This window comes from Lissotriton helveticus, chromosome 11 (genome assembly GCF_964261635.1).
Source record: "Lissotriton helveticus chromosome 11, aLisHel1.1, whole genome shotgun sequence".
In the NCBI taxonomy this organism is placed as follows: Eukaryota; Metazoa; Chordata; class Amphibia; order Caudata; family Salamandridae; genus Lissotriton; species Lissotriton helveticus.
The window spans coordinates 112,891,272-112,919,185 of NC_136072.1; the positions used below are offsets into that span (position 1 = coordinate 112,891,272).

The following is a 27,914-nucleotide window of genomic DNA, read 5'->3' on the forward strand; positions in this document are numbered from 1 at the left end:
GAAAAATGAGTTTTTGGTCAAATAATGTATTTGCCTAAGATTGTACAAGTTAAGCAGAGAAGCAGAGAAGCTGTGATTTTACCAGGATTTACTTTGCACAAATCAGCCACTAAATGTGTATCCATTTGTCTTTACTTTTTTTGCTAATGCCCTGATTTTACTGCTCTGGGCATTATTCGGCTGTTGTTATTCAAGGCAAGGCGTTGGAACATTTAACATGAGCACCAGCCACATTGTTTTTGTGAACATGGGGAGATGAATTGATCTGCCTAGAATCACAGCATGTTCAGCCGATGCTGATACTCATATTTCGTTCAAATTCTCCAAAGTCAGCACCTCTGGCCATAATACAGGAGAAGCTGCATGAAATCTTGCTGACAAGGAATCAGGTTTGAAAGCATTTGTAAAGGTCTGAAGTGCATCTACATAAGAATGCAATTCACACCAGCAGGGGAGCAGGGGAGCAGGTGAGCACATGGCATTGGTAACAGCAGCCTGCCCCTAAAGTCATACTTTCCCCTTCCAGAGATTCCCATCAGAACAGTTATGGAAGAGCAGGTGTACTGCTCCTATAACAGTGTGCACCAAAAGAAAGCTTCCTTTAGCACTAATTATTTAAAAAGCCTTTCGATTGATGCACGCTCCAGCAGAGCACTGCGTGCCTGGAAATATTAGGGTGCGTACACATGCACGCGCACACCCTACAGGGAACATAGGTAATTAATATGATATTTTGGCTCCAATACTATCGCCAGCAAATTAAAGCTCAGAGGAGGGAACATTAGTATTTTTCGATTTTATTTTATAAATGTGATTATATTGTTCTCCTCTGATGAGGACTAAATAAATAATGATTCAAAGTACAAAGTGCAGAGGACTCCTCACTCCCGTGAGACCCGGTACTACTGCACCTGCTGCATGATTGATAGCTATGCCAGTAAGTTGGGTCAGTAACTTCAAAACAGGCATTATAATACATCAATCTAATTTTCTCATCTGTAAAAACAGAAGCAGCTGCAAAAATCTATGTGAACACCTGCAGGGATAAATCATGAAAAGTGCAGAAAGTACATACTTTGAAAAATGCTAAAAGCTCTGGTCTGTCATGAGGAATACAGAGTGAAAGTTCTCAACCATATTTTCTTGCGAGCCGCATCATCTAATAGCCTTATTTTGTTGGTTTGCAAAACACAATTCAAACCTATCTGCTTCAATGGTTAGGGCCTCAGAATATGAAACAAAAAACATATGAGGCATCTTTGCAATCATAATACACAGCACGAATGGTGTTTGGGGAAAGAACATCCGCATCTCAAATTTACTGGATCATATTTCTGACTTCATCGCTGTTGGACTTGGCCCTCTCTGCAGGGTCACCACCAAAACATTTGCTTTCAACCCTCCTGTTTTCTGAACCTGTTTATTGGCTTTTTGGAATCTGAGCACTTTAGCACTATTAGCCAGTGCGTGTGTTCGCTCCTTTAAATGGGGAAGAACTGGCTTATGCCCAATTGACACATTTAATGTACTTATAAGTACCTAGTAAAGTTGTACTACATATACCCAGGCCCTGTAAATTAAATGCTCCTAGGAAGCAAGTTTCCAGTCCAGGGAGGACCTGGCCTGGCAGTTCCGGCTGGACTGTTCCCATTGGGCGCAGGGTCGAGACGGATTTGCATATGGCTGGGTTCAAACTGGAATGGCATGGGGAGCAAAAAAAAAACAGATCTCTGTACTGGGATTAATGTATGACATTGTTCTGCATTCTGTCCATCAATTGTTCTTTTTGCACTAGTAGGCCTGCAGCACTTACTGTGCCTCTCTCTTAAATAGCTTTGAAACATTTCTCAGTCCTTCCAGTGCATCCTGTTTATGCAGATTAAACTGCCATTTGGACCTGGCAATATAAACCTTTTGCTTGGCCTAAACCTTCCTTTTTATTACATATGTCACCCCTAGGTTGGTCCCTAAGCATCCCATAGGACAGGGTGCTGTTTATTTAAAACGTTTGACATGTACTTGTAAGTTTTATATGTACTGGTAGTTTTTTACTACTGTAAGGCCTACTTTAAGGCCTATCCCTCCCATTCGGTTATCTTATTACATTTAATAAGTGATAACTTGTGATTGGGAGCAGATAGGAATGTAATGTTTACACTGAAGAAATTGTAATTTAACACCCTTTTTATTGATGAAGTCGGACTTTAAGCCACAAATCAGAAAATGCCACTTTTAGAAAGTTGTCATTCAATGCCTGGAGCCTGTATCCAGGTTCACATGACTAGGTGTGGTTGGCCTATGTGTATTCCTCTCAGACGATGTCACAAAGGAGGACTGAATGTTGGCAGGATGGGCCATTCTGGCAAGATGGGTAGGGGGGGACCTGTCACCTATCACACTTGCACTTCAATAGGTGCTGCCTCCTGTACTCACAAAGGACTTCACTCTAGCCTTTTGTGTACCCAGACATCCTGGTATCAGGGTAGGGTGGAAGTATCATTTGTGTGGGGAAAACTCTAGAAGCTTCTTCCACTTCAAAGCTGGCACCAGATATAAAAATAGGACCCTTGGAACCACTCTTTAGTGCACTGCTGGACCCGTGGATACTATAGATGAAGGACTGTCCCGCTGCCAGAGGACTGTCCTGCTGCTTGAGGGCTGTTGTGCACTCTGAGAATGAAGACTGGACCTCCACACTTCATCCCGGCACAGTAACCCCAAAGGCCATATGGCTGACCTGCTGTTCTGAGCTACAGGGACATAACAAGCTCCAGAGGTCTCTCTGCAACTGACTAGCTGACCTGCTGCACTGGACCGGCAACTGTACCTGCCTGAGCGAGTTCCTGATCCCCAAAAGGTGCCTCCCTTGGAACTGGGCCCTTGGCTTGTATAAGAGAATAATCCTCCTGGCCTATCTGAAGGTTCCATAAAATCTGGTGTGAAGTGACTCAAAGCACAGCAAAGCCTCTACACAGAGCTGCACACCTTTATCAGAATCAAAGCCTTACCACACAGCTTCTTAGAACCAAGGCTAGATGATGCCAAGCCATGCAAAGCCATGCAAAGCAACCCTGCGCAGACCGTGCACCAAGGAGGTGAGGTACAATCCTCTGCTTTGCACCGTTTGGGCGCTCATTTTATTTACATCTTTAAAATTCAGTATCTTCAGTTCTACTGATGGGATGTTTGTTGTTTTGGTTGCAAACTGTTTATTAAAACATAGTCTATTTTTCCAAATTCGTATGGGATTTTACTTGTCTAGTGTCTTTACAATATAACTGTTGATGTGCTGCATAAATACTTTACACATTGCCTGTAAATTAAGCCTGAATGCTTTGTGCCAACCTACCAAAGGGTTAAGCAGATTATTTTGGTGATTATTGTGGTTCACCCTGATGAGGATTGTGGTTGTTGCTTGAGAAGATTATTTACCCAACCAATAACTACATTTCTCACAATTGTTACTTAGGTGTTAATCTAAGCTATTTATACCTGCAATCTAACAAGAGACATAATTTTTCCCAAACATCAGTTCAGTATGAGTCACATAAGATGTGCACTCAATTTACTATGAGGGCTACCACCTCCAATTAAATGTATATCACTAGATGGAATCAATCACCAAAATCTTGTCTCAAAGAACATCACTGACTCCCTATCATGGAACATATTATTTTCAAAACCCTGGTTATTACCTTCCCCTCTTTTTCTAAGATTGCTTCTAAGTATGCATAGCCATCCTCTCAGATCAGAGAAAGCTTTACACTCAAAGATCTGGTGTTTCGAACGAAGACACAGGGAGACTGCTCTTTTCCCTACGTGGCTGCCAAGGCTTGGAATGAGATGCCACTCTCCCTTCATGAAACTACTAACGAAAAGCAGTTTAGGAAACAATTGAAGACTTGGCTATTTAGCCAATGATCATTCTCTCTGGTTGGTTCAATTTTTTGCTTAGAGCGCCAGGACGACTGGTTGGCAGCTATGCACTTTCCAAATCTGAATATGTGATTGATTGGAAAAACTTCCTCCTTTGAGGTTTGGGCCTGAATACATAATTCAGTGAGAAAAGATATTACAATATTAACTAGTCTAAAACACAAATACTTAAGAAAAAATCTGAACACAGCATAGGACAATATCGTTTAGATCAAGGGTGTCCAAAATAGGTCCAGGAGGGCTGGATAGAATCCAAAGGTTTGAGTTATGCATGTTATACATTTAAAGATATTTAACATAAATGGAGCTCATTGATATAGACTGTGATTTTCCACACAAGCCACACCTCCCTGGACCCCTCCCGGCGTCTGCTTTTCAGAAATGTCTGGGTTTGGTAGGTTTCCCTTGACGGTCATTGAGCCCAAAAATGCTGGTGCCCTCCCTTGCAAAACCAGGTTGTTTTGTAATAAATGATTTTGATGCCTCCACAATATGTTTTGGGCCCTTCCCTGTTGCTGGCACTTGGCCCACCTACACAAGTAAGGCACAGTTTTTCTCGGGGGACTTGGAAGAAAGCGGGGTGGTAGTACATTTGTGACTGTCTGCCGATTCTAGGGCTTTTTCACACAGAAATGCAATGAAAATTTGTTTTTTAGGCAAAGTTTGAGCTCTGCACAGGTTTTTTTGGTAAAAAAAGCCTGGTGAGAGTCACACAAGTCACCACACCCTGGACTTCCACAGGTATCTAGTTTTCAAAGATGTGCTGGTTTCATAGGTTTCCCTAGGTGCCGGCTGAGCTGGGGCCCAAACTCCAAAGCTAGCCACCTTGTGAAAAAATACATGGATTATGCTGGGTGAAATATGATGTCTCCAGGTCATGTTTTGGGGTATTTGGTGTTGCAGGTGAAAGGCCAAGTCACACATGTGGGGTACCATTTTTATCGGGAGATATGTGGAAATACAGAATAGTAGAATATTTGTTATTACCATTTGAATATCTCTATGTTTGGGCCTTTCAAATGGAAGCAAGTGTGTAACAAAGAAGATATTTTAAAAAATGCCATCTAAAACACATGCGAGAATGGGTAGCCATAATTTCAGCGATGTACAAACATCGACTGCTCCTAAACTCAGTATCTGGTGGACATTTCAGAATTAAAGAGTTTTCCTTCATACCCTTTTTCCATTCGTTATATTTTATCATATGAATTGCTGTATAGTCGGTACATAATGAAAAACGATTGTAAGGTTCAGCTCGGTTGTTGGCTCTGGGCACCTCGGATTCTTGAAAAACCTACAAACCCCACAACCTGAAGAGTCCAGCAGATGTATTAACATATTGCTTTTGAAAATCTGCCATAATAAAAAGAAGTTATAGATAAAAACGTAGACACAAAAGCTGTTTTTTTCAACTCAATTTAAATATTTTTTATTTTAACTGTTACTTTTATTAGGAAAACCTTGAAGAATCTACACAAGTGACACCTCTTGCTGAATTCAAAATCCTGTCTAGTTTTCAGAAATGTATAGCTTGCTGGGATCCACCATGGGTTTCACACCAGTTTCCACCACAAACTGGAAGGAGATTGAAAGCACAAAAATAAGAAAAATGGGCTATCTACCAGTAAAATGCTTAACTATGGGAAAAAGTGGTTTTCTGAAGCGTCTGCCTGTTCCTGAAAGCTAGGAAGATGGTAATTTTAGCACTGCACACCCTTTGTTGATGCCATGTGTAGGAAAACAAACAGACACTTTCTTCTACACCACTTTTTTCCCCATAAACACAAAATGTAGCTATATTTTGGCTAATGTCTCAGTCCCCTCCAGGGGAATCCGCAGACCCGGGTACCATTGAAATCCCCAGGATGGTAGGAAAAAAGGACGCACAATTGGCGTGCATACCTTATGTGGAAACAAAGTTATGGAGTCTAAGCGCAAACTATCTCAAATAGTCAAAATAGGCTTAGCACTGGGAGGGGGGGAGAGGCCTAGCAGTGAAAGGGCTAAGGAGGCTTAAGGAGGGGTTTAAGGAGGGACAAGCACCCACCCGTAATAGAAAAAGCCCCATTGAGTAAGTTCCATAGTTACCACAGCCATAAAAGACCCTCAGCAACAGTACATGAACTCCAGAGCAGTATGCCTACCTCCACCCATGTCAATCCGGTGCTGCAACACCCTCCTATAGAAAATAAAAGAGCCAGGGACTTAAAATAAAAGTTCAAATTAACGAATTTTAAATCAAATTAAGTTGTTTTAATTTCAAAATATATACATTAATGTAATTTAATTTATATATCTATCTATATATATATATAACATATATAATTCATAATGTATTAAAAATATGTTTTAAATAATTCTATATACATAACTTTGAATAATCTTTGCTGCATAATAAATATAAAGTGTATTGTTTTTGTGGGATTTTTTTATTTAGATCTTAATAAAATAAATGTATTAAATTTAAAATAATCATTACAATTAAATAATTAATTCAAAAGTAAGTTAATTATGCTGCAGCATTTTTCCATATTGAGTTATGTATTTATAATAAATATTTAAAATTAATTTACATGTTCACTGCTCTCGTACATTAGGCTCCATCCTCGAAAAGCTGTCACTGCAAGCCTACTTCCTTGATATTTTACTTACTAGGAGGCGTATCATGTGGGAAATATCGCTGTGCCAAAATATTGTAGCTTAAATATTGATGAGCATAATATCAGGAAGGTATGTATATATAGGTAAGTTTAGGTTTTCTATATACCAACTGCATTAACATGTACCTTGATTATAAAGTTTTTTTTTTCAAACTCTTATCTTTGCCATTCATTACAAACAAATATCAGGCTCAACACTGCACTTTAGAAGGAAAATACTAATTTACATCTATAGGGCGTATATAGTTTGGGAACTGCTAATCCCTAATCACCACAGATAATATTTTTTGACATTTAATTTGATAAATAATTATTCTAAATATGAGCTTCACAGTGACCTCAATTTAAATTTCAGGTTTAATTTGTGTTAAGTTGGGCACCGTTTTATGTGGCTATCATTGTTTATATATTTCATCTTATAATTAATTAATACATTGGATTTTTGACAATGTATTTTGGGGCTTATTTACAAGCCCCATGCGCTACTGGTCTTTCACTTTTTTTGACGCACCTGCGGCACAACCTGCTGCATCAAATTTACAAGGACACGTAAAGCCAACTGCATGGCTTTTCGTCTCCTTGTAAATATGGCCTCTTTACACGCAAAACTTTGCGTGAATGGGGCATGCCATGGGTGTCGCTGTGTGTGTTCCCACGTAACACCCATGGCTTCTGCCGCATTTCCAGATTTACGAGAAATCGAACACCTGGAAATGCGTCAGAATGCTACGCCTCCCCAGGGAGACATAGGGATGCGCAACAAGGAGAAATGTTTTCATTTCTCTTCATTTTCTTCATCTTTCTATGTGTGCTGCATTCTGCAGCACATGTAGGGAGAGGAATTCACCTTTTGTGATTGTGTTTGCGCAGGAAGGTGTCCCTTCCTGCACAAAAACAATAATTCCCATGACGCAGGGTGCAGGGGTGCCTGCACAGGTGCATGGCAGCTAATTGTGCACCAGCACAGGGAAGAGCAAAGGGATCCGTCATATCGTTGTAGATATGACGCATTCCTTTGCTTCAGAATTAACGCAGCGTGGTGCAGCCAAATGGCTATCGGCACCGTGCTGCGTTAAATCCTTGTAAATAAGGCCCACAATTATTAAGAGGACGAAGGAAAGCGGTAGGTCCATGTGGACACGGTTCAGATCTCAGAATAGAATAGGTTTTTGTTGAAGGAGAAGAGGCACAGCAGAGAATGACAATCTAGGCAGGATTAAGATATAAACAACAGTATTATAAACGTTTTAAATGATGTCACACATCCATTTCATAACTTCACCTTTTAAGTTACTGTTAGAAGCAGGTAATACATAACAAAATTGGGAAATCTCTGATTACAATTGTTTTAGACTGGTTCCAGTTTGAGAGCAAGACTTAAATGAGGATCAAAAAAGAGTCCACCCTTCAAAGTGACAGCCTCTGAACATGGAATGTCTCTAGCTCTAGAGCCAGCACAAACTGATAGATTAATCATGTCTCCTTGTATCGCCATTCTAAGACCAGCTATTACCCGGCCTTAGCGTTTGGCGCTGATCCAGGCCTTGTAAATCTGGGGCAGCGTAAAAAAACAATGGGTGTTGCGGTGGAACGCCCACAGAAACACCCAATGCCTGCCCTTTTGCCGCAGCAGACTGTGACGGAAAGGGGCATATTTACAAGGTGGGGTTAAGCGTAGCGCCACCTTGTAAATATGGAGAACTGCGCAATGCCACTGGAGCATCAGAAAAAGTGACGCAACGGTTACATCAAGGGCTTGTAAATAAGCCCCATAATGTCAACCCTCTAGGGGTTGAGGCCTTACATCAATAGAATAAGGATCTGTGACAAGGAAGACAGATGAGGTGGTAAATGCTTCCGGGAAAGGCCGAAGGTATGTATGGATTAGGGGTGAGTTCAGATGTTTTTTATTTCTTTACTTAAATTGACAGCCTATATTTTTTAGTTTTAAAATAAAAAGTCCATTCACTTTGAATGTTGAGTAAAATATATTGAATACAACACCCCTTGCCGATGTATGCACCTTAAGAGCGGAGTAGTGCTTGCTTTATAGGTGAGCACACTGAATCTACAAACTCTGCATTCTACTTCAGATCATAGTGTTAAAGCTGGCTTACCACAAAAGTTCCTTTGAGGTTGCATTTGATGATGATTTTCTTTCCAATGCTTTGTGCCCCTCACTGCCTTTTTCTCCACGAAATTTGACTGCTTCCCATTTCTCCAGCTGCTTCTGGATATGAGCTGAAAAGAGAACATATGATTGATTAGGGTTACCGAAACACGGTTATTATTCTCTAAAATATCATTGGTAGACCCCCAAAGCCAGTCTGACTTATCCTAGATATCTAAAGTTAGTGGTGATGGTGAATAAAAACTGTGACAGCCTTAAATATGCAATAGTCTGTGGTTTGGACAGAACAATGTTCACCCTTCTTCACGCAGATTGCTAACTCTGGATATAGGAAAACAGGGACGATCAAAAACGATCAATAAGGTCATTCGATATGTTATGAGTGATGTCATAAATGATGTCATGCGACATATCATGAGTGATGTCATAAGCAGTGCATGGAGGGGGAGAAAATTATAGTTAGAACAGCTAACTATAGCTGACAAATTTCTGTGTTTTTTTCAGTTCAAAACATTAATTTTGTCACTGACAAATTCACCAAACTATAACATTAATTGAACCTTTGATTTTTTTAGAGAATTTCTCCGTTTATTTTATCACACTTAACTATAACATTACATTTACATTTGTTTTTTTCATTGAATTTCTAGTTTTTTTTAAGGTTAAGTAATACTTAATTACCATTCACAATAGCCAACACAGCCTGCAGCTAAGACCCCCTAAAATAGCCAACCATCCACGCCGCACAGCCTTTAGTCGTGTGCAGTGTGGGAATGGCTGTTTGGGTGGGTCCTGGGTACCCCATCCCCCAAAGCTGTTTTTTTTAATTAACGGGGAGGGGGACCACGTGGCCCCCTCCCCTTGTGTTTATCAGATCCAGGGACCCCATACACAAGGGCCACCTATTTAAATAAAGGGGAGGTGGGCCGTGTGGTCCCACTACCCAAGCCTTGTTAGTCCTTGACGACCACATCCCCAAAAGCCACTCTTTGATCTCCATCCCCCTGGCCCGGTGTGCTTGTTTGGGGAAGGGGCATGTGGGACTGAGGCGGAAGGTGACGGTTGAGGTTCTAAAGAACTTGACATGTTGACCCCACCTGGGGAAAACCTTGCAACTGCCCTAGGAACATTCAGCCTGATTCATCATTCTCCCGTTTTGCGAGCACCTAATAGCGATTCATAACGAATCGCTATTAAGGACTTGCAAAACGGGATTCATGTAGGAATTGCAATAAATATTGCGATTCCTACATGTTCCTTATTTGCGATTAGCTAATTGCTAATCGCTAATAAGGAATAACTCCCCATGCATTCCTATGGGCCTACAGGCCCATAGGAATGCATGGGGAGTTATTCCTTATTTGCGATTAGCAATTAGCTAATCGCAAATAAGGATGCGATTTCAAGGGTGCAGGGGTGTCCAAAGGACACCCTGTAGCACCCCTGAAATGTAATCTACATTGGTGTTGCGCACACACATGTCCAAAGGACATGTGTGTGTGTAACATGCAACTTAGAAAAATGCATTTAAATGCATTTTTCTAAGTTTTTGCTATTTACCGAGAGGTCTGACCTCTCGGTAAATAGCGGCCCAAAATTGCAATTTCGCAATTTTAAAATGCTTCATGAATTGCATTTAAGGAATCTCAAATAGAGATTCCTTACATTCAATTCTTCGCAAATGTGCGAATTCTTAAATAGCGAATTTTGCATTTGGGATGATGAATCCCAAATGCAAAAATTGCACTCGCAAAAGGCAAGATTCTGAGAATCTTGCCCTTTGGGAGTGCAATTTAGCTTGATGAATCAGGCGGTTAGTGTTTTACTTTTTCATACTCACCATGCAACTGTTGCCATTTTAAAGACATTAGGTTCATCAAGATGAAATGGTTGATGAAAACTTTACGCTGAGTATGTTTTCCATGTTTATGGATAATTTTTGTATTTAAACAGCGCAATCGCAATGGCGACTATTTAAGATTGAGAAAGGCATGGAGATTGCCGAAACACGTCTCTTAATGAACTTTTGCGGCATGTATTAAAGAAATTGATGGACCTACTCCAGAGTGACGGGTCTCTTTTTTTATGAGAAGGAGCAGCACTGGATGTTTAAACGCTCTGTGGGGGGTCCTCCCGAGCACCATCTGCCATTAGGAAGCAAGTTGACATGCCGCAAAGGAGGATGTGAAAGTTAAGGATGGGTGCCCCTGTATTCCACAGAAACGTACAAATGAGTAAGAGAGCGGGGTAAGGCACGAGCGGTGGCCTGATGCCGTGTGGAGGAAGGCTCCTGTGGCAGGGGCCACAAGGCTCCAAGAGGAAGCCCACCCTAGCTGATATAATCAGGAGGAATACAGAGCAGGGCACCTCACGGCATCGGCCGAAGGTGAAGATTGAGGTTCTAAAAGAACTTGACATGTTGTCCCCACTTGAGGAAAAGCTTGCACTTCCCCTTGGAACATTGTTTTTTACTTTTTCATACTCACCATACAACTGTTGATATCTCAAAGACATTACATTTATCAAGATGAAATGGTTGATGAAAACGTGACACTGAGTATGTTTATGGATAATTGTTGTATTTAAACAGTGCATTCACATTGGGGACTATTTGAGATTGAGAAAGGTATGGGGAATGCCGAAGTACGCCTCTTAATGAACTTTTGTGGCATGTATTAAACAAATTGATGGACCCACCCCAGAGTGCCAGGTCTCTTTTTTTATGAGAAGCAGCAGTGTAGGCTGTTTAAGCGCTCTGCCGGGTCGTCCTCCCGAGCCCCACCTGCAGTAAAGAAGCAAGCCGACATACCGCAAAGGAGGATGTGAAAGTTAAGGTTGGTTTGCCCCCGTATTCCATAGCAACATTACAATGAGTAAGAGAGCGGGGCACGGCAGGAGCGGTGGCCAGATGCCGTGTGGAGGAAGGCTCCAGTGATGGGGTGAATTTTGCGGCATGTATTAAAGAAATTGATGGATCCACTCAAGAGTGCCGGGTCTCTTTTTTATGAGAAGGAGCACTGTTGGATATATTTATATATATGTACACACACATACACACAAATACATAGCTTGGGTCTTCGGAGGAACTACATTTATTATTACCACTCCAAACAGTGCAACAGTAGGGAAAGTGATGGACATAGGAGGAGATAGATTTACTATTCCCACACCAAAAAGTGCAACAGTAGGGAAAGCGTTGGACTTCGGAAGGGTTACATTTACTATTTCCACTTCAGTCTAAGCAACAGTAGGGAAATAATTAGATTTTGGTGGGGTAACATTTACTATTCCCACTCCAGTCAGAGTAACAGTAGGCACAATGTTGGATTTCAGAAGGGTTAAAGTTACAATTCCCAATCCAAGCAACACACCAGTAGGGAAAATGTGGGACTTCGTAGGGGTTACATTAACTATACCTGCTCCAAACGGCACAATAGTAGGAAAAGTGAAGGACTGCAGGGGAGTACATTTTACTATTCCCACTCCATTCAATGGAATAATACGGAAAGCTTTGGACTTCTGAGGGGTAATATTTACTATTCCCACTCCAGTCGAAACAACAGTAGGCAAAGTACTTCACTCCAAAACATTACATATTTCAATACCCTATTTAATTGATGACAAATATTAAACTCTAATATAAACATTATTAATTGACATTAAAATATGTATGTATATATACATATATTCACTGAAAAAACCCATAGGTTTGACACCAGTTATAGTTAGCTGGAAATTTTACTGACATAAAACCATTGAAATTCCCACATTATAGTTAGTTGGACTCACTATAACTTGCGCGTGCAATGCACTGCTGATGACGTCACATATTACATCACTCATGACATGGTCAGTGACATCACTCATGACATCACTGATGACACCATCCAGTGAATGTGTGTCTTTCTGAAAAATAAATATGTTTTATATATGTATATGTAAAAGTTTATGGAAGAATAGATGTTTAAATAAGTGTCTAAATGGATGCTTTTTAAAAAAAAAATTGATTGGTTAACTGGCTTATTAAGTGTATCTTAGTGAATACATATATTAGTGAGTAATGTTTAAATATTTAAATATATGTATTAGTGTTTCACTTTGTGTATAAGTGGCTGCATGGGTTGGTGAGTAGCTACATGTGTATGTATATGGGTTATTAGATGTTTTTTTAGTATCAGTATGAGTGTCTGTATGGTTTGGTGGGGCTATTACTTAGCACATAGATGCATGAATGACTGACTCTCTGTTTGTATGTGTTTTGAAGACAGCATATGTGCAGGACTGTATGGGTGGATGAGTGTGTATTTGTGTGTGTTAGTGAGTGAATGACTGTCTCACTAGTGTCTTTATCAGTAACTACATATGTTTTAATCTAGTATATGTGAATATTGATGTATATAAGTGAGTATATGTGAGAGTAAGAGATTGTAAGAGTTCCTGTTTAAATAAGTATGTGTTTCTATAAGTGATTGTTTAAGAGAGTAAGTATGTGTAAGTTTCCTTAGACGTAAGGTGATAGTGTGTGTATAGCTGTATATGCAAATAAATGGATGTTCAATAGTTTATTTGCATGTGTGAGTATGTGTGTGAGTAACTTTTGGATGACTGTCGGTGTGTAACAGGATGTATAGGTGTATCACTACATATGATGAGTGAGTATGTAGAACTGTTGGTGAATGAGTGGATGTGTATATAGATGGTGGAATTACTAAATTGGTTGTAACTCGGACGGCCAGCCAAACCGTAATGCGCATTGCAGAAAGTGCACTACCACTCCCCTCAGTGCCTGTCACCACAAGGCCCCGCCCCCAAGACTCGGCAGGATTTGAAATGAAAAATATAACAAGTGTTTAATGTTGTTTTTGAGGGGGAGATACTCCTCCATCATATCGGTGGAGCCGCCACTTTTCTTTTCTAAACTGCCTGCGGACTCCATGGGGCCTACTTACAAAGGCAAACTCAGCTGGAAATGTAGTTTAACGCTTGTATTTACCTTTTTTATGCCTGCCAGATATTTGCACAGGAATTGCTGGCAGATGTAAACCTATATACAGGACAGAAATCTCTGCTACAATTGCGGTAATTCCAGCCCTCAATCTCACTGAAGGGTTGGGAAGTAGGTGTTTGAAGACATGTTTTGCTTTGAAAGTTTGGGAATACTACAAATCTGTACATTTGTGGCATTCTCAAACTATGATCCAACCCTTTTCCACCCTTGAAAGGGTAGTAGTACTACTTCAACACAGGGATAAGTATATCTCCTTCAGTGGAGGAAAAGGCAATGAATCATGGCAGATTCATTAGGAGTGCACAGGAAGGGCTTTCTCCATGTGGAAAATATATTCCCTACAGAAAAAATTGAAATGTGTGTTAGCATAGTTGCATAGAGAATCCTATTCTACGAGAGAGAAGTCCTTGGCTATGGGCAAGTCTCCACAGACATTTTTTAGTGGTAGCAAAATGTCATAAACAAAATATTGCCAGCCAAAATATTGTCAAGGTAAGTATATATTTAACATCCTCACGCCACAACCATTTACCTATACTTATCTTGTGATATAGAGATAAGGTCAACATGATGGTGGTGATGTTTTTGTAGGTTGATATTTCGAATGCAATATAGTAATAGAGCATATTTTCACATGCCTATGTAGATATTGCAATCATCAAGGTAAACATCCATACCTTTGTTTATAACTACTGCACATGAAACAAGCACTGGCATGTCAATTGGTCTGGCTGTTTAAGACATTGCGCATGTAAACAGAAGCAAGCACAAGTGTGCAATTTAAAACTAAAACTATTGCAACTAATAAATCTGGAATACATTCCTCTGCTATTGTTTGCCTTCATATGTCTGGATCACGCTAGGCAGTACCTTTTATCTCTTGCCATTTTCCATTACCTTCCAGGTATAACTTCTACAGTGAAATGTGGGAGTACAAGAAAGCATGTAGGTTTGTAAAATGATTCACTGTTGACCGTTCCGCAGTGATTCTTTAACATCTAGAATTAAGACAGACTTTTTTCTGAAGACCCAGTTGTTGGTTGCTCTCTAATTTTTGCAAATAGAGCAACAGAAGGTCTGGTGGAAGAGACTGGATGGCACTGTCTGGAAAAAAGCCATTTGGAGTCCCTATGGTGCATGGAATCAGGATGAAAGTGCAACTCTCTTCCTCCCTCTCTAGCCGGCGTGGATGCCAGAATAGGCCTACCATATTTGCACAGCTGATTACAGGCAAAAGACATCAACAGAGAATGAGGATAATAAATTAGGTTCTGACATAGAATTAGGTCTACTAAGTGGCAGCTAATGCAAAAACAACAAGATGGTGGATGGAATGCTTGAATCAATCTCAGCCACGAGCAATTACTCTGGCTGCATCCCAGTCCATCTTTTTTCTAACACCATGCCACCGCAGTTTGGACACATCCATATGTAAATCAGGCTTGACCATGTTCCTCATGAGAACAGTCTAGCATGAACTGCCATCTCCGGTCCTCCCTGAACCAAAATACAAGCAATCCAGGGCTGATGTTGCCCTTGTTATAGGCACTGCAGCTGGATATAGCCTGGTTCCAGTGGCGCAGTGAGTCAGGGACCCACATCTGGGCATACCTGGCTCACTTAGAGGCACCAAATGCATGAACAACAAGGTGATGGATGCAATGCTTGAATTAATCTCTGCCACTGACAATCGCTTGGGCCGCATCCCAATACATTGTTTTTTGCCCACCATGCCAGCTCAGTTTGGACACAACCGTATGGAAATCAGTCTTGACCTTGTTCCTCATCTGAACAGTCTACCCTGAAATGATAGGCCAGATCATCCCAGAACCAGGCCACACGAAACCCTGGACTGGTTTCACCCTTGTTATGGGCTCTTCAACTGGGTATAGCTTGGTTTCAGGGGCACTGTGAGCCTGGGACCCATGTCTGGGCATGCCCGGTGCACTGATGTTGTCAAATGCAAAAATAACTATGCTTGAATTAGTCTCAGCCACCGGTAATCACTTGGGGCACCATCCCAAGTCATTTTGTTGCACACAATACCTCCTCAGTTTAGATGAAGCCATATGTAAATCAGTCTTGACCCTGTTCCTCAAGGGAACAGTGCAGCCGAACTGCCAGGCCAAGTCCCACTCGGGCTGGAACACAAGCAGCCAAGGACCAGTTTTACCCTTGTTATGGCCTTTTCATCTGGGCCTAGCTTGATTCCAGTGGCACAGTTAGCCCTGGACCCAAGCCTGGGTGTACCCGGCACACTTAGGGGGTCAAATGCAAAAACAAGCTGATGGATGGAATGCTTGAATTAATCCCAGCCACTGGAAATCACTGGGGCCGGATCCCACTCGATAATTTTTCGCCCACCAAGCCACCTCATTTCAGATGCAGCTCTATGCAAATCAGACTTGAGCCTTTTTTTCTCATGGGAACAGTCCAGCCCGAACTGCCAGGCCAAAACCACCCTGAACCAGGACACAAGCAACCCAGGACTGGTTTCGCCCTTGTTATGGTCTCTTCAGCCAGGTATACCTTGTTCCAGTGGCACAGTGAGCCCGGGACCAACGTCTGGGCATACCTGGTGTACTCAGGGAGTCAAATGCAAAAACAACAAGGTGATGGATGGAATGCTTGAATTAATCTCAGCCACTGGCAATCGCTTGGGGTCGCATCCTAATTCCTCATTTTTTACCCAATATGCCATCTCAGTTTTGATGCAGCCATATGCAAATCAGACTTAAGCCTTTTCGTCAGGGGAACAGTCCATTCGGAACTGCGATTCTGGTTCGGGCTGGACTGTTCTCATGAAGAACACGGCCAAGACTGATTTGCTAATGTTGGCTCTCCCACGCTTTCTGTGCATCACGCAAAATTGCCCGCATCAGGTTCCAGACACATACTTCTCGGGAGTGGAAAGTGAAATCCAGACGCTGCTATGGGATGGGGGAGCTCCTTGTATAGCAATGAAAAAATTGACGAAGGGGTGGTATGATGAGGGTATTGCCCTCCCGGACCTTCGACTGTACTATTGGGCGTCGCAGTTAGTAGTAATAAACCACTGGTTGTATCACTCCATGGTAGACCCGACCTATCGATTAGACAGATATCAGACGGGATGGTCCGGATACTTGGGGGCACTATACTCCAAAACTAGTAGGAAAAGGTATTTTAGGCCCACCTCACACAAGGTCACAATATGGCACCAGGCAAACTCCCGGCTGCGATGGTCCAATATAATAATGAAAGCCACGCCGTTATTGTATACTCAGAGACTGGGCTCCTATGTAACCTACCTGGATTTGATAAGTGGAATAAAATAGGGATTTCCACAGTTGGGGATTTAATTAAAAAAGGATCACTCCTCGGGTTTGCCGAGCTGAGGGAAAAATACGATATGAACCAAAGGGAAATCTTCAGATATCTACAAGTAAGGCATTCCCTCATGACGGCCCAACCAGATCTCACAGACATACCAGAATCGTCACCGCTAGAGGATAGGCTGCTAGATGGGCCGCTCCAATCAAAGGCCATATCGCTAACTCATAGAAAGCTCTGCAATAATCTACCAGACACATTCCACAAATTTAGAGGGCAATGGCAGGGAGACGTGGGGCCCATTGATGATGAAGACTGGCAATCAGAATTAAAGTCCACCAAAGAAGTAGCAATTAACTCCCGATTCAGATTAATACAACTCCGAATTCTACAAAGATCTTACATGACAGGAGCTACCCTGGTAAAGATGGGGGCAAGACCAGACGCGCTTTGCCTTAAAGGTTGCCTATGACGGGCTACCTTTTATCACATGATTTGGGACTGCCCCGGGTTAAAGCGAATATGGGAGGGGGCAACAACACATATCCAAAGTGCCCTGGGGAAAGAAATACATCTTGCTCCGCAATTAGGACTCCTTAATATTTGTGCCCCAACAGACCTTACAGAGGTAGAGCAACAAATGACCACACTAGGCTACACCATGGTCAAGCGAGAAATTGCGAGAAGGTGGGGGGCGACAAAAACACTTTCTCCCCGAATGTGGTTGAAAGAATTCGATAGGTGCATGCCTGCAGAGACGGAAGTCTTTAAGTCACTTGGGTGCCCGATAAAATGGGATAGGAAATGGGGTAAATGGAAGTTGTACCGCGGAAATCTATGTATCTCCCCATCCGTGGAATTGGAAATGCAACCTAACAGAGAAAGAGATATGGAAATACTGTGATTGTGACTATTCCCTCCAAGGTAACTGTAATGAAACAAGGGAAATACTTTGGAAGATTGCGTGGAACATGTATGTGATTTTGTTATTGAAATTAATAAAAAGATATATAAAAAAAGACTGATTTGCTGTAAAGTGGAAAAAAATGTTTACAAAGCTCAAAAACAGTTTTAATATACAGCGCATCAACAATGTAAGTAAGTCTAATTAGAGTATAGCCTACCGGACAGCAAAGCCAACAATGCTATAACTAACAGTATCATCATAAGGATTTGAGGAGCCCCATGCTAGACATATTTTGTAATACCAGTACCAAACAAATTACATTTTATTACTCATTCTCTATTAATCCAAGCCTTTATAATGCCAAACAATACTAAATTATATGTGGAACTTTAACAAGGTCACACAAAAACTGTTGAAATATGTCTGGCCCAGGACTCCAACAATCCTTAAAATGACAAGTGAGACAGAATCAGTTGTAGAAGTAGGTAGCAAGAAAGGTACATTTATAAAGACAAATAGAATAGACAGTAATCAAATAGAGAGATCGTACTTTTCTCAGTGGCCCGCTGGAAGGTGGTGACCCGATGCACTTGCCCACTTATTCAATACTTTAAAATGTCTCTGATACCAAGCCATAACTGCCCTAAACTCCTGTTTCTGGTCTGAAATGTTGTTTGGACAATTTATGAAGAAAAATGTGTGTTTGTGGAATACTCATGCAGCCTCTCTTCAGAGCATTACCCGCAGATACTGTTCTATTTTCCTCTCCCATCTTCATCCTCATCATCACAGTTCTCCATCCAATCCTGCTTATTGCACTTTCTCTGGTATTGTAAACAAGAACAACCCAGTGCCTATGCGACCTTACGTCGGAAAAAAAAGAACTCACTTGTGGGGACCCCCAGGGCTCCTCCATTTCCCCGCTCCTTTTTAACCTTTACATCCGTCCACTAATATCAGATCTACGTAAGAGGGACGTAGCCATCTTCAACTATGCTGATGATATTCAGCTCGTCTTCACCATCGACTCCTCTCCCCCTGCAGTCGAGTCCTTCCAGTCCACCTTAACATTCATTCATTCATGGATGAACACAAGTCAACTTAAACTAAGCCCAGATAAGACTGAGCTAGTTCTCACCAGGCCCACATCCAACCCCTGGAACCCTAACTTCTGGCCACCCACTCAGGGCCCCCCACCTATCCCTGCCGGAGCAGTCAAAGGCCTCGGAGTCATCATTAGTAGCGATCTTACCCTTAAGACCCAAGTCAATTCTGCAGTCTCTTCCTGCTTCTTTCACTTGCGCAGTATTCGCAAAATTTGTAAATTCCTCTCCTTTGAGGCCTTGGTTCAGGTTACCTTGGCCCTAGTAATGTCACAAATTGACTATTCAAACTCCCTGTAAGCCGGGATCCCGGCTTATCAGCTACAGAGGCTTCAGGTGGTCCAGAACCAGGCGGCCAGACTTGTTCACGGCCTACCCAAGTCGCATCGAGCCAAACCTCTCCTTAAGGGCCTCCACTGGCTCCCCGTGGCGCAACGCTGCCTTTTCAAGATCGGCTGCCTAACCCACAGAGCTCTCTCTTCTCATGGGCAAGTCTTCATCGCTAACAGAATCCAGCACTACATCCCCCGCTGGACCCTCCGCTCTGCCAACGCGAATCTGTTGACTCCCCTCGCCTTTAAACGTAAGAAACTCGGGGAGTTGAGATTTGCGTCCAATGCTCCCCAGTTCTGGAATTCTCTGCCACCGACGTTACGCCAAATGGAGTCTTACCCCATGTTCAGGGAATCTCTCAAAACTTGGCTGTTCTCCCATGCCTATGACCAATAACCCACACCCCTCCCTCTGATCACGCTTCCTTACCCCAACGCCAAGAAACCGTTGGTGAACGAGCGCTAAATAAATCCTTTTTATCATATCATCATCAGGGCCGGACTGGGAACCAAAACCGGCCCTGGCAGAGTGCTCTGGCAGCCCCCCACCCCCAGGTGTGCCGCCGAGCTCTTTACCGGGGCCGGTTTTCGGCCGATTTTGTTACAGGGCCGATTTTGCAGCTATGCTGCAAAAACGGCCCTGTAACAAAATCGGCCCCCAGGGGCCCAAAACCGGTCCCCACCCGTTAGGCGCACCGGGGGATTGCCCGGTACCCGCTACGGCCAGTCCGGGCCTGTTCATCATCAAAGAAACCTGGGTCAGCAAGTATATCGGAAACAATGGTTCTTGAAGACTTATTCAGACGCACATTCATACAAGTTTCAACATTATATACTACAATGCAAGAAATGCTTTAAGAAGAGCTAGCTGCTAAGCAAGATCTTAATCAGCAACACATATTTATAAAGAAGACGACAAGTGTGGTGCTCAGTGTCCACACATTTGAAACTATTTGTCACTTTTAAGATCATATTAGGATCTTCTTTAGCACTATAAAACAGTGGGAGCATGCCTGAGTACTTGTGCCACTATCCAGTTGTGACTCATGGGTAAGAAGGTGAAGGCTCTTTGCACAATGCTGTTAATCAAGGGAGGGCTAAAATGTCATCTGAATGAAGGGAGGACAATCAATGAACATGGACATTGGTCTGCTCTCCTGGCAGCACAAAAGTCACTGTCCAGGGCTAATCACTGACACTTCACAAAAAAGTCTAGGGTCCATACATACTAATGAATTTTCACATACACACAGAAAGAGACAACTCCTTTGAGGTATCCTGGCCAAGGTTTTCAATCATCAACTAAGTAGTTGTTTCAGGTGTAAACCTGGGCATCAAATGGGAATGACTGGAAAATGGACTCCAACAATGTTGGGGGAGAGAAACAAAAGTGAAAATTAAGGAAGGACATAGGAATGAACATGCAAACATAAAAGCACACCCACAAAAGTACAAGCAATTAGTTCTATGATTGGTTACTAGAGTCAAATTATTACTTTTATTGTTCTTCCTTTATTTCATTCAAAGTCATATTAGTACATCAAGCTGGATTGCTTTCGTCAAAATTGATTTACATAGAACAGGGCTTCTTTTTGTGCAAGATATATAAACATGTGCTTCACTGCTGCAAAGGTTTAAATTTAGCTTCCCCAGGGCAAAAAAGTATTCTTGATTTTAATGTGGCTTGTACTTCCTCCCAATTAGCAGTATCTAAACATCATTACTTCTTCACATTATTCCCATTCTCAAAATTGTTCATTAATTTCCATTTGTTGACGAGTTGTTCCTGAGTCACATTAGGTACGGGTATGGTAGTCCACTGAAAGCTGATCGCTGGTCTGCTACATGTCTTGTTGTGAAACATATGTTGTAGAAAAAAGAAGCAGATTGTCCCACTGTTAGCCATACATTATCATCTTACACCAGCACAGAAAGCCTTGGACAACTTCAATAGAAGACCTCACAAAGTGAAAAAATTATCACAAAAGTGGACAGGGACAGCCTTAGGCCACCAAAAACCTTGGGGCCTATTACCAACAAGTAGCGATATTTATCGCTAAATAGGCTTAGCGACGATTTTTTTATCGCTGAGCATCGCCGGAATTTATCACTGAGAAAACTTGCTATTAGCAAAGTTTATCTCCAAAGCGATAGATTTTCAGGCGATAGCGGCGAAATGCGTGAATATCGCTGAGAATACAGCGATGTTCACGCATTAGCGATGAAATGCTCTTAGCCATGTTATCCACCTCCCATTGGATAAAATGGCTAAGAACTGGTCTGAGCAGGCGTTGGTTTTTGGTGATAGAGGGAATATTTCCATCGCTACGCCTGCCTTGCTAATAGGCGATAGCGACGTTAGCGACAGCTTTCAGTCGCTAACAGGTAGTGTACGCCCACTTTGCATGTCATTAGCGATAAATATCGCTGACATGCACAGTGGGCCCCAAACCGCTTGCTATCACCTAAAAGCTGTCGCTAACATCAGTTAGCGACAGCTTGCTAATAGAGCGATAGAATTATCGCCGCTTAGTGGCCGAAAACGGCCGCTAAACCGGCGATAATTGCCTATCGCCACCCTTGGTAATATGCCCCCCTGTTTTGTGGGCTTGATATTGACAGCTATCAGGTACTAACCCACATTTCAAGCTTCTACCAAAGTGATGAAACATTACGCCCCCTATGTGTTGGTTGAAGTGTCATGATTTCAGCCTCAATCTTCACAATGAATGTACTAAAGTTGAGAGCTGAGTATTGAGATTACCACAATTCTAGATTTTAAAACAGTTTAAGCACAAACAACTATCAGGGATGTCAAAGACATTGCAAACAAGATTTTCTCACTGTAATTCCATACCCTTAGGGACATACCCCACTAAATCTTTGAAAGAAGTAACTGATTCAAAATCTATAGTTTTAAGCAAACATTTAATGCCTGACATATTTGAATTCTCTTCTAATTGGGCTTCCTAATATAATGTAGGCATAAGAAATGTTGATGAATTACAGGGGAAGTAAAGATCAGTAAGTGAATCAAAATTAAGTGATCGCCAAACGGAGCTTTAAAAATGAACTGATGCTCGTACGTGAGAGAGTCGCATAAAGATAGGCAGGATGAAATTAATATAAAGGTGAAGAAAACCTTTTTGGAGCAAAGCTGAAAAATAAAAATTAGAAGGAGAAACATCTACTGAAGACGTCAAATTAATGTCAATTTATTGTAATGGTGTGGCAGCCAAAAATTCTTTAAATTTGTGGTGGAACTGCAAAATCCATTGCACAGTCCAGCAGTGGAGATTCCTTCACCATAAAGACAGCATGGTAGAGAAAATTCCACCAGTGGCTAGATTTACCACTTCCTCTAGAAAATTAGAGGATTGTTTCTTAGCATCAAATTTCTTAATCTGAGACAAAGCATGTTTATTTAGAATTATGATTTTTTTCCTGGTGAGGGGAGAGATGCACCGTGAAGAAAGTACAACAGGACCAATGGCAACAAATGGCCCATTTACATTATGCCTGGGTCACTTGACCTTGTACATCACATATGCACTGTAGTTCATGAGATAATTTAATTGAGGAAGACATACACTATCATTGTCTTGACACTTGAAGTCCATCATGTATATTGTTCAACTACCTGACAATGCAGATAGTTACCTTAAAATATATGTGACAAATGTGCTCTTTGGACTGCCACCACAAAATCAATGCATTGGGAAGCCTTAAACAATTACTTGTAGAACATAACTCAAGACCTTACCTAAATCTAAGGATGACTTTTCTTGAACTCTGGAAGTCTTCCCGGTTTTCTCCACTTCTACTTTGATGAGGTCTATGCTGTCAGCTTTTTTCCTAAGAGATGTTCCTTTGGAGCTTTCTCCTCTAGATGCTGTTTCTAACTTCTTTGATTTGTTTTGGGTAAGTATGACTGGTTCGCTTAAATCCAGAAGATCCAGCCCTGGGGATATCACTGTCAGGGGCAGAAAAAGTCAGAACATAGAAATCAATCAAGAGAATAAACCACAGTAACTTGCAATTTCACACAAGACTAAAATATCAATGTCTATGATAAGCAATAAGTAATTCAGAAAAACATTAGAAATTCACCATGGACCAATCACTTTACAGTGGGAAACAGGTCAAGAATTCTGGTACAATAAAAAATATTTTGACTCAACCTTTCATGGTTCATTGACTGTTTTATTGCTCAGTGCTGAACCTGCAGTTTGAAAGGAAAATTAAACCACAGTACAATGGGGCATTAGCTATTTCCCAATGCTAGTCACATTCTAGACTGGTCCTGTGATGGACAATTAATTAAGATGAAAAGAGACAGACTGTAAATGTTAATGGGAATACTTGTAGAAAAGTATGCCAATTCACCTACTCATTAGCAGACAAGATTACTTTTGGAGGAAAATCGATAAAGCATAGTATTTATAGAACCAACATTTCTCAACAGCTACCAATGCTTTGGGTACTTGTCAGCCTTAATAAGTATTTGTTAATATGATGAAACTATGGCACCATATTATGTGTGACACCTTAAGACATAACTGACTTTATGGTCAACAAAATGTACCTTGTGAGGGCATGTGGAGCCACATGTGTAACAAAATAAAATACAAATCACCTAAACAAAACTTTGAATTGGTACCAGAATATCATTTACAGAATCATGGTCAGACTGTATTACAAATTTGTCATTGGTACTAAAATAAATGTGGCCCCATTAGTGAATTAGACAGCTAAAAATGTGACCCATGTTTGCAATTGGGGCAGTTTTGTACTGACACCCTGTATAAGTGCTTTGCAAGGTACGGAAGACTGTATAGATTTTTTTTGTTGTAAAACATTTTTTATTAAGAAAAGAAAACAAACATCAGCAATAGCATGATAATACAGAAGGAGCAGATCGATAGGCATCAGTGGTACAGCAGGCAATATCACACAATACAATCATGCATGGTGGAAGGTCTAGGACGACAGGGGTTCATCCCATGCAGGGGTCGGAGGGGGCTGACAAATATCTCCATGATAGGAGTTCCACAGGCCCCACACAAAGACTGTATAGATTGAGCTGGCTTCAGGCATTGTCTGCTTTCATATCAGAGAATTCAGGAGTAAAAACCAGCTAACAGCCGAGCAATCGGGCCACACACTAACCCGTCAGATCAGCCCATCAGGTACTGCCTTATAGCCCTATAGGACAGTCTGAACCTGATCAGAATACGGTCTGACACAAATATTTGGTCTTAAATATTGACACAATATTTATTTCAGGCGAAATTTCCGTATAAGATATTCTGACACAATCAGGAGGATGCCAGGGAGCGATATGTGACTACCAGGGGAGTAGCATACAGAGTACAAGAATCAACTTTAAATTTAACATTAAGGTAGTTTGGGAATGGAGTATGCAAAATTAACTTAATTAGCTTTTGCGCTATTACGCGTGATTTTGAGAAAATTCCACAAAATTCAGCATTATTATGGGAAATGCTATATTTTAGAATGAAGATACAGCGGGGACACATTTTACGCTAAACAAATACAGTGTAAAATACAATTGCAGCGAACAACTGCTGTTTGTGTTCTGGTTGTTTGTCTAGTTCTCTCTCTCCTGCAGCAAAGTAATTACACAACTCGCATAACGGTGTGATATCGGGTATGTTGCATAAAAAGCACAAAATAATATTTAAAAAAATTACACAAACTATGCAGGTGTAATTTAAATTTTGCCTAGGGCAAGGCTAGACCTGAAAATAAATGGCAGCAGTAAACAGAATGAAAGGAGGAAAAGCGGCCTGACACAAATTTGTGTAGATTTGTATTGCATTTTATTTTTTAATTTATTTTACAACCACTTAAGTACACTGGTGGACTTTCAGCAGCAAAAGGGTGTTACACAAGGACACATGTTCTAAGGAGTGGTCGCAAATTGCAACCAGTATTTTTGCAACCAGTGTGGCAATTGGAGAACCGACCAATGTTCTAATAGGTTGATTCGCAATTCGACCTGGCTTATGAATATTAATAAGGAAGGTGGCAAATTGAGATCCACATGGAATAGAAGCCATCACAGGGATGCTGGTTTGCTGAGGTCAGCAGAGTCTGTGATTGCTTTTAAGTAAAACAAAAACTGAATGGGTCTAAAAAAAATGGTAAATGTACCTACTATTGAAAATATTTTTGCTAACATTCATGATGTGGAAGAGAACCCTTGGGGACACCTTCCCATTTGTGAAAGGCCTACCACTTTCTTTGAGGTGGTGGTAACATATTTATGTTTTGCGACTGGAATTTGGTTGCAAAACATTAACATATACCACTGCAATTCAGTATATGGGAAAGATGCCCTAAACATGCCCCTTCCAAATACCAAATAAGTATTGGGTTGCACTTTGTGTTTTGTACATTACAAAAGGCATTTTTGCAATCGCAGACCACGGAATCTGTGAATCAGGCTGTTTGCAAAAGCAAAAAGTCTTCGTCGATCTGACCACGATTTGTTGTAAATATATCATAGCGAAATGTGGGTAGCTCTTCCTTTGATTTTACTTTGTGAACATAATACTGTTTTCCAGTATATGCCTTCAGGCTCAGTCGCCAAAGTGATTTGCTCAGCTACTTGCACAATTTAATAACCATCCCACGCGTCATTAAACAAGGCGGCCCATCATTGCACACATGAAAGCCTCGTTCTTTACAGGTGAATGTACTATATTTACAGTACTAAATCTCACTAGATATGCATACCAAGGCACATGACCTAATCCTATGGCGTTTTGTTTCATAAAACTTGACAAAATAATTATGTCCTACTTTTTTTAGTTTTTGGTCGACTTCTGTAGTTTTTTAAATCATGTTTTCTTCGAAATCTAGCATTAATGCAGTGGAAACACGTCCCATCTGGTGTGAAGTCGATGCATCTATTGAACGTGCTTTATTTTTGTAACTTGGACCAGGGGTATCACTGGATATAAAAACTCTAAAATTCTCAATATTGTTTCCTCAAATTAAATTTTATTTTTCTGATTGGGTGAATGTTTTGTTTACTCTTGTTTCAAACCATAATGGCTAAAGGTTGTATTACTTGTTTTATGTGCAAACTGCTTTATGAGATTGATAATATATTTGTTTCACTGCAGGTAAATTTTATCTGTTTATTGAAAGTGTTATTGACAAACAATAATACAAGTGTTATTGAACACAAAAGGAGATCATAAACCTCTCAGTTTAACAAAGATAGGAGGTGGATTGTAAACTTGCCCACCTTTTGCTGACAGCTGATCTGAACCCTGCTGCAAGCAGTGATCTTTAGACATTTGGGGGAGAGTTCAGTTTCTCTGTACAAATTGAGGATGTATGTCAGTACAACGCGATCTTTTTGGTCACGGTACTTTACAACGCGGTTTTCACAACGCAAGTCGTTACAACGACTTGCGTTGTAGGGCGCTGGATTGAGGATTAATTTAATATTCTATTCCAACTCCAAGTAACAGTAGGGAAGGTGTTGGAATAGAAAATCAAACTATTCCTTAACCAAGAGCGCCATCCAGCGCAAGTCGTAGTAATGACTTGCGTTGTAATGGTTGCGTCGTAAAGGTCGCGTGGTGTTAACAACGCGTTGTAAAGGATGTTTCCCACAAATGGATCACTCTTGCAGGTGCCGTGTTGTTTTCTGGTGTTGCTTCCAGCCCCTCTTCTGGAATTCCTCAAAGATCTCAGATGGGTTGCAGCCATTTTCCTGTTGAGAGGCTGCCTGCCTGCCTAACAATATCTAATGACCAGTATGTTTGCGATGATTGTAGTTCGCAAGGTATCACTGATTAAAAGATGTATGTTTATTTACGTTGTGCTTTATGTACCTATTCGTATTTTGAGCCCTATTTTCTATTATTTTCTATTACTCCCTGTTATTCTTTTCCATTATTCCCTGTTATTATATAGCATCCTTTGCCAGGTTTTATAAAAGTATTTGACTATCTTGTTAAATGTGTATAAAGTGCTTAAGTGAAAGAACTTCAGAGATCCAAAGGTAAATACATTATTTAAAAAAAATACTGGATTAAGTCAGCAATCCTTCTAAAATGAAGAGGAGCTTAAGAACAAATTCGAACAAATTCATTACCTAAACTGTTACCCATAGGACATGGCAAATTTCGTGACGTTTTACAGTGGTGCAGAAAAACTAGACAATTTAATTTTGTACCATCTTCCGGCTTGTATCTGAAGAAATATTTTGTATTAGCCAAAAAAATTTTGTTTCTGATTCTCTCTTCAAACCGCCCATTTATACATATTGACTTGCCCGGGAGGTCCTTTTCCTGCGATTTTTCTTTCATAAACTGTTTTGATGAAAGTTTTATAATAGGGCGATTGTCAATCGATGGGATTAAGAAAACTGACCCACTCATGTTGTATGTGCACATGCAGCAAACACATACTCTCCAAAAAGTGCAGGTGAGCAGAGCCTCACTGCACGTACTTTTAAAGAGGAAGTCTTAAAATACCTTGCC

General features: G+C 41.0%; 1 protein-coding gene across 2 annotated transcripts in view; it reads right to left on the bottom strand.

Moving 5' to 3' along the window:
- PEX5L (peroxisomal biogenesis factor 5 like) overlaps window positions 1-27,914 on the bottom strand; it is a 392,012-nt gene that overhangs the window by 209,003 nt on the left and 155,095 nt on the right. Inside the window, exons 3-4 of one of the 2 annotated variants that reach the window (XM_078668173.1) lie at window positions 23,153-23,362; window positions 8,714-8,837 (exon numbers count right to left, since the gene is read on the bottom strand). In XM_078668173.1, the coding sequence (XP_078524299.1) occupies window positions 8,714-8,837; window positions 23,153-23,362 (334 nt within the window). The remainder of the gene's footprint in view (window positions 1-8,713; window positions 8,838-23,152; window positions 23,363-27,914) is intronic. The other variant, XM_078668174.1, reaches the window with a different exon arrangement.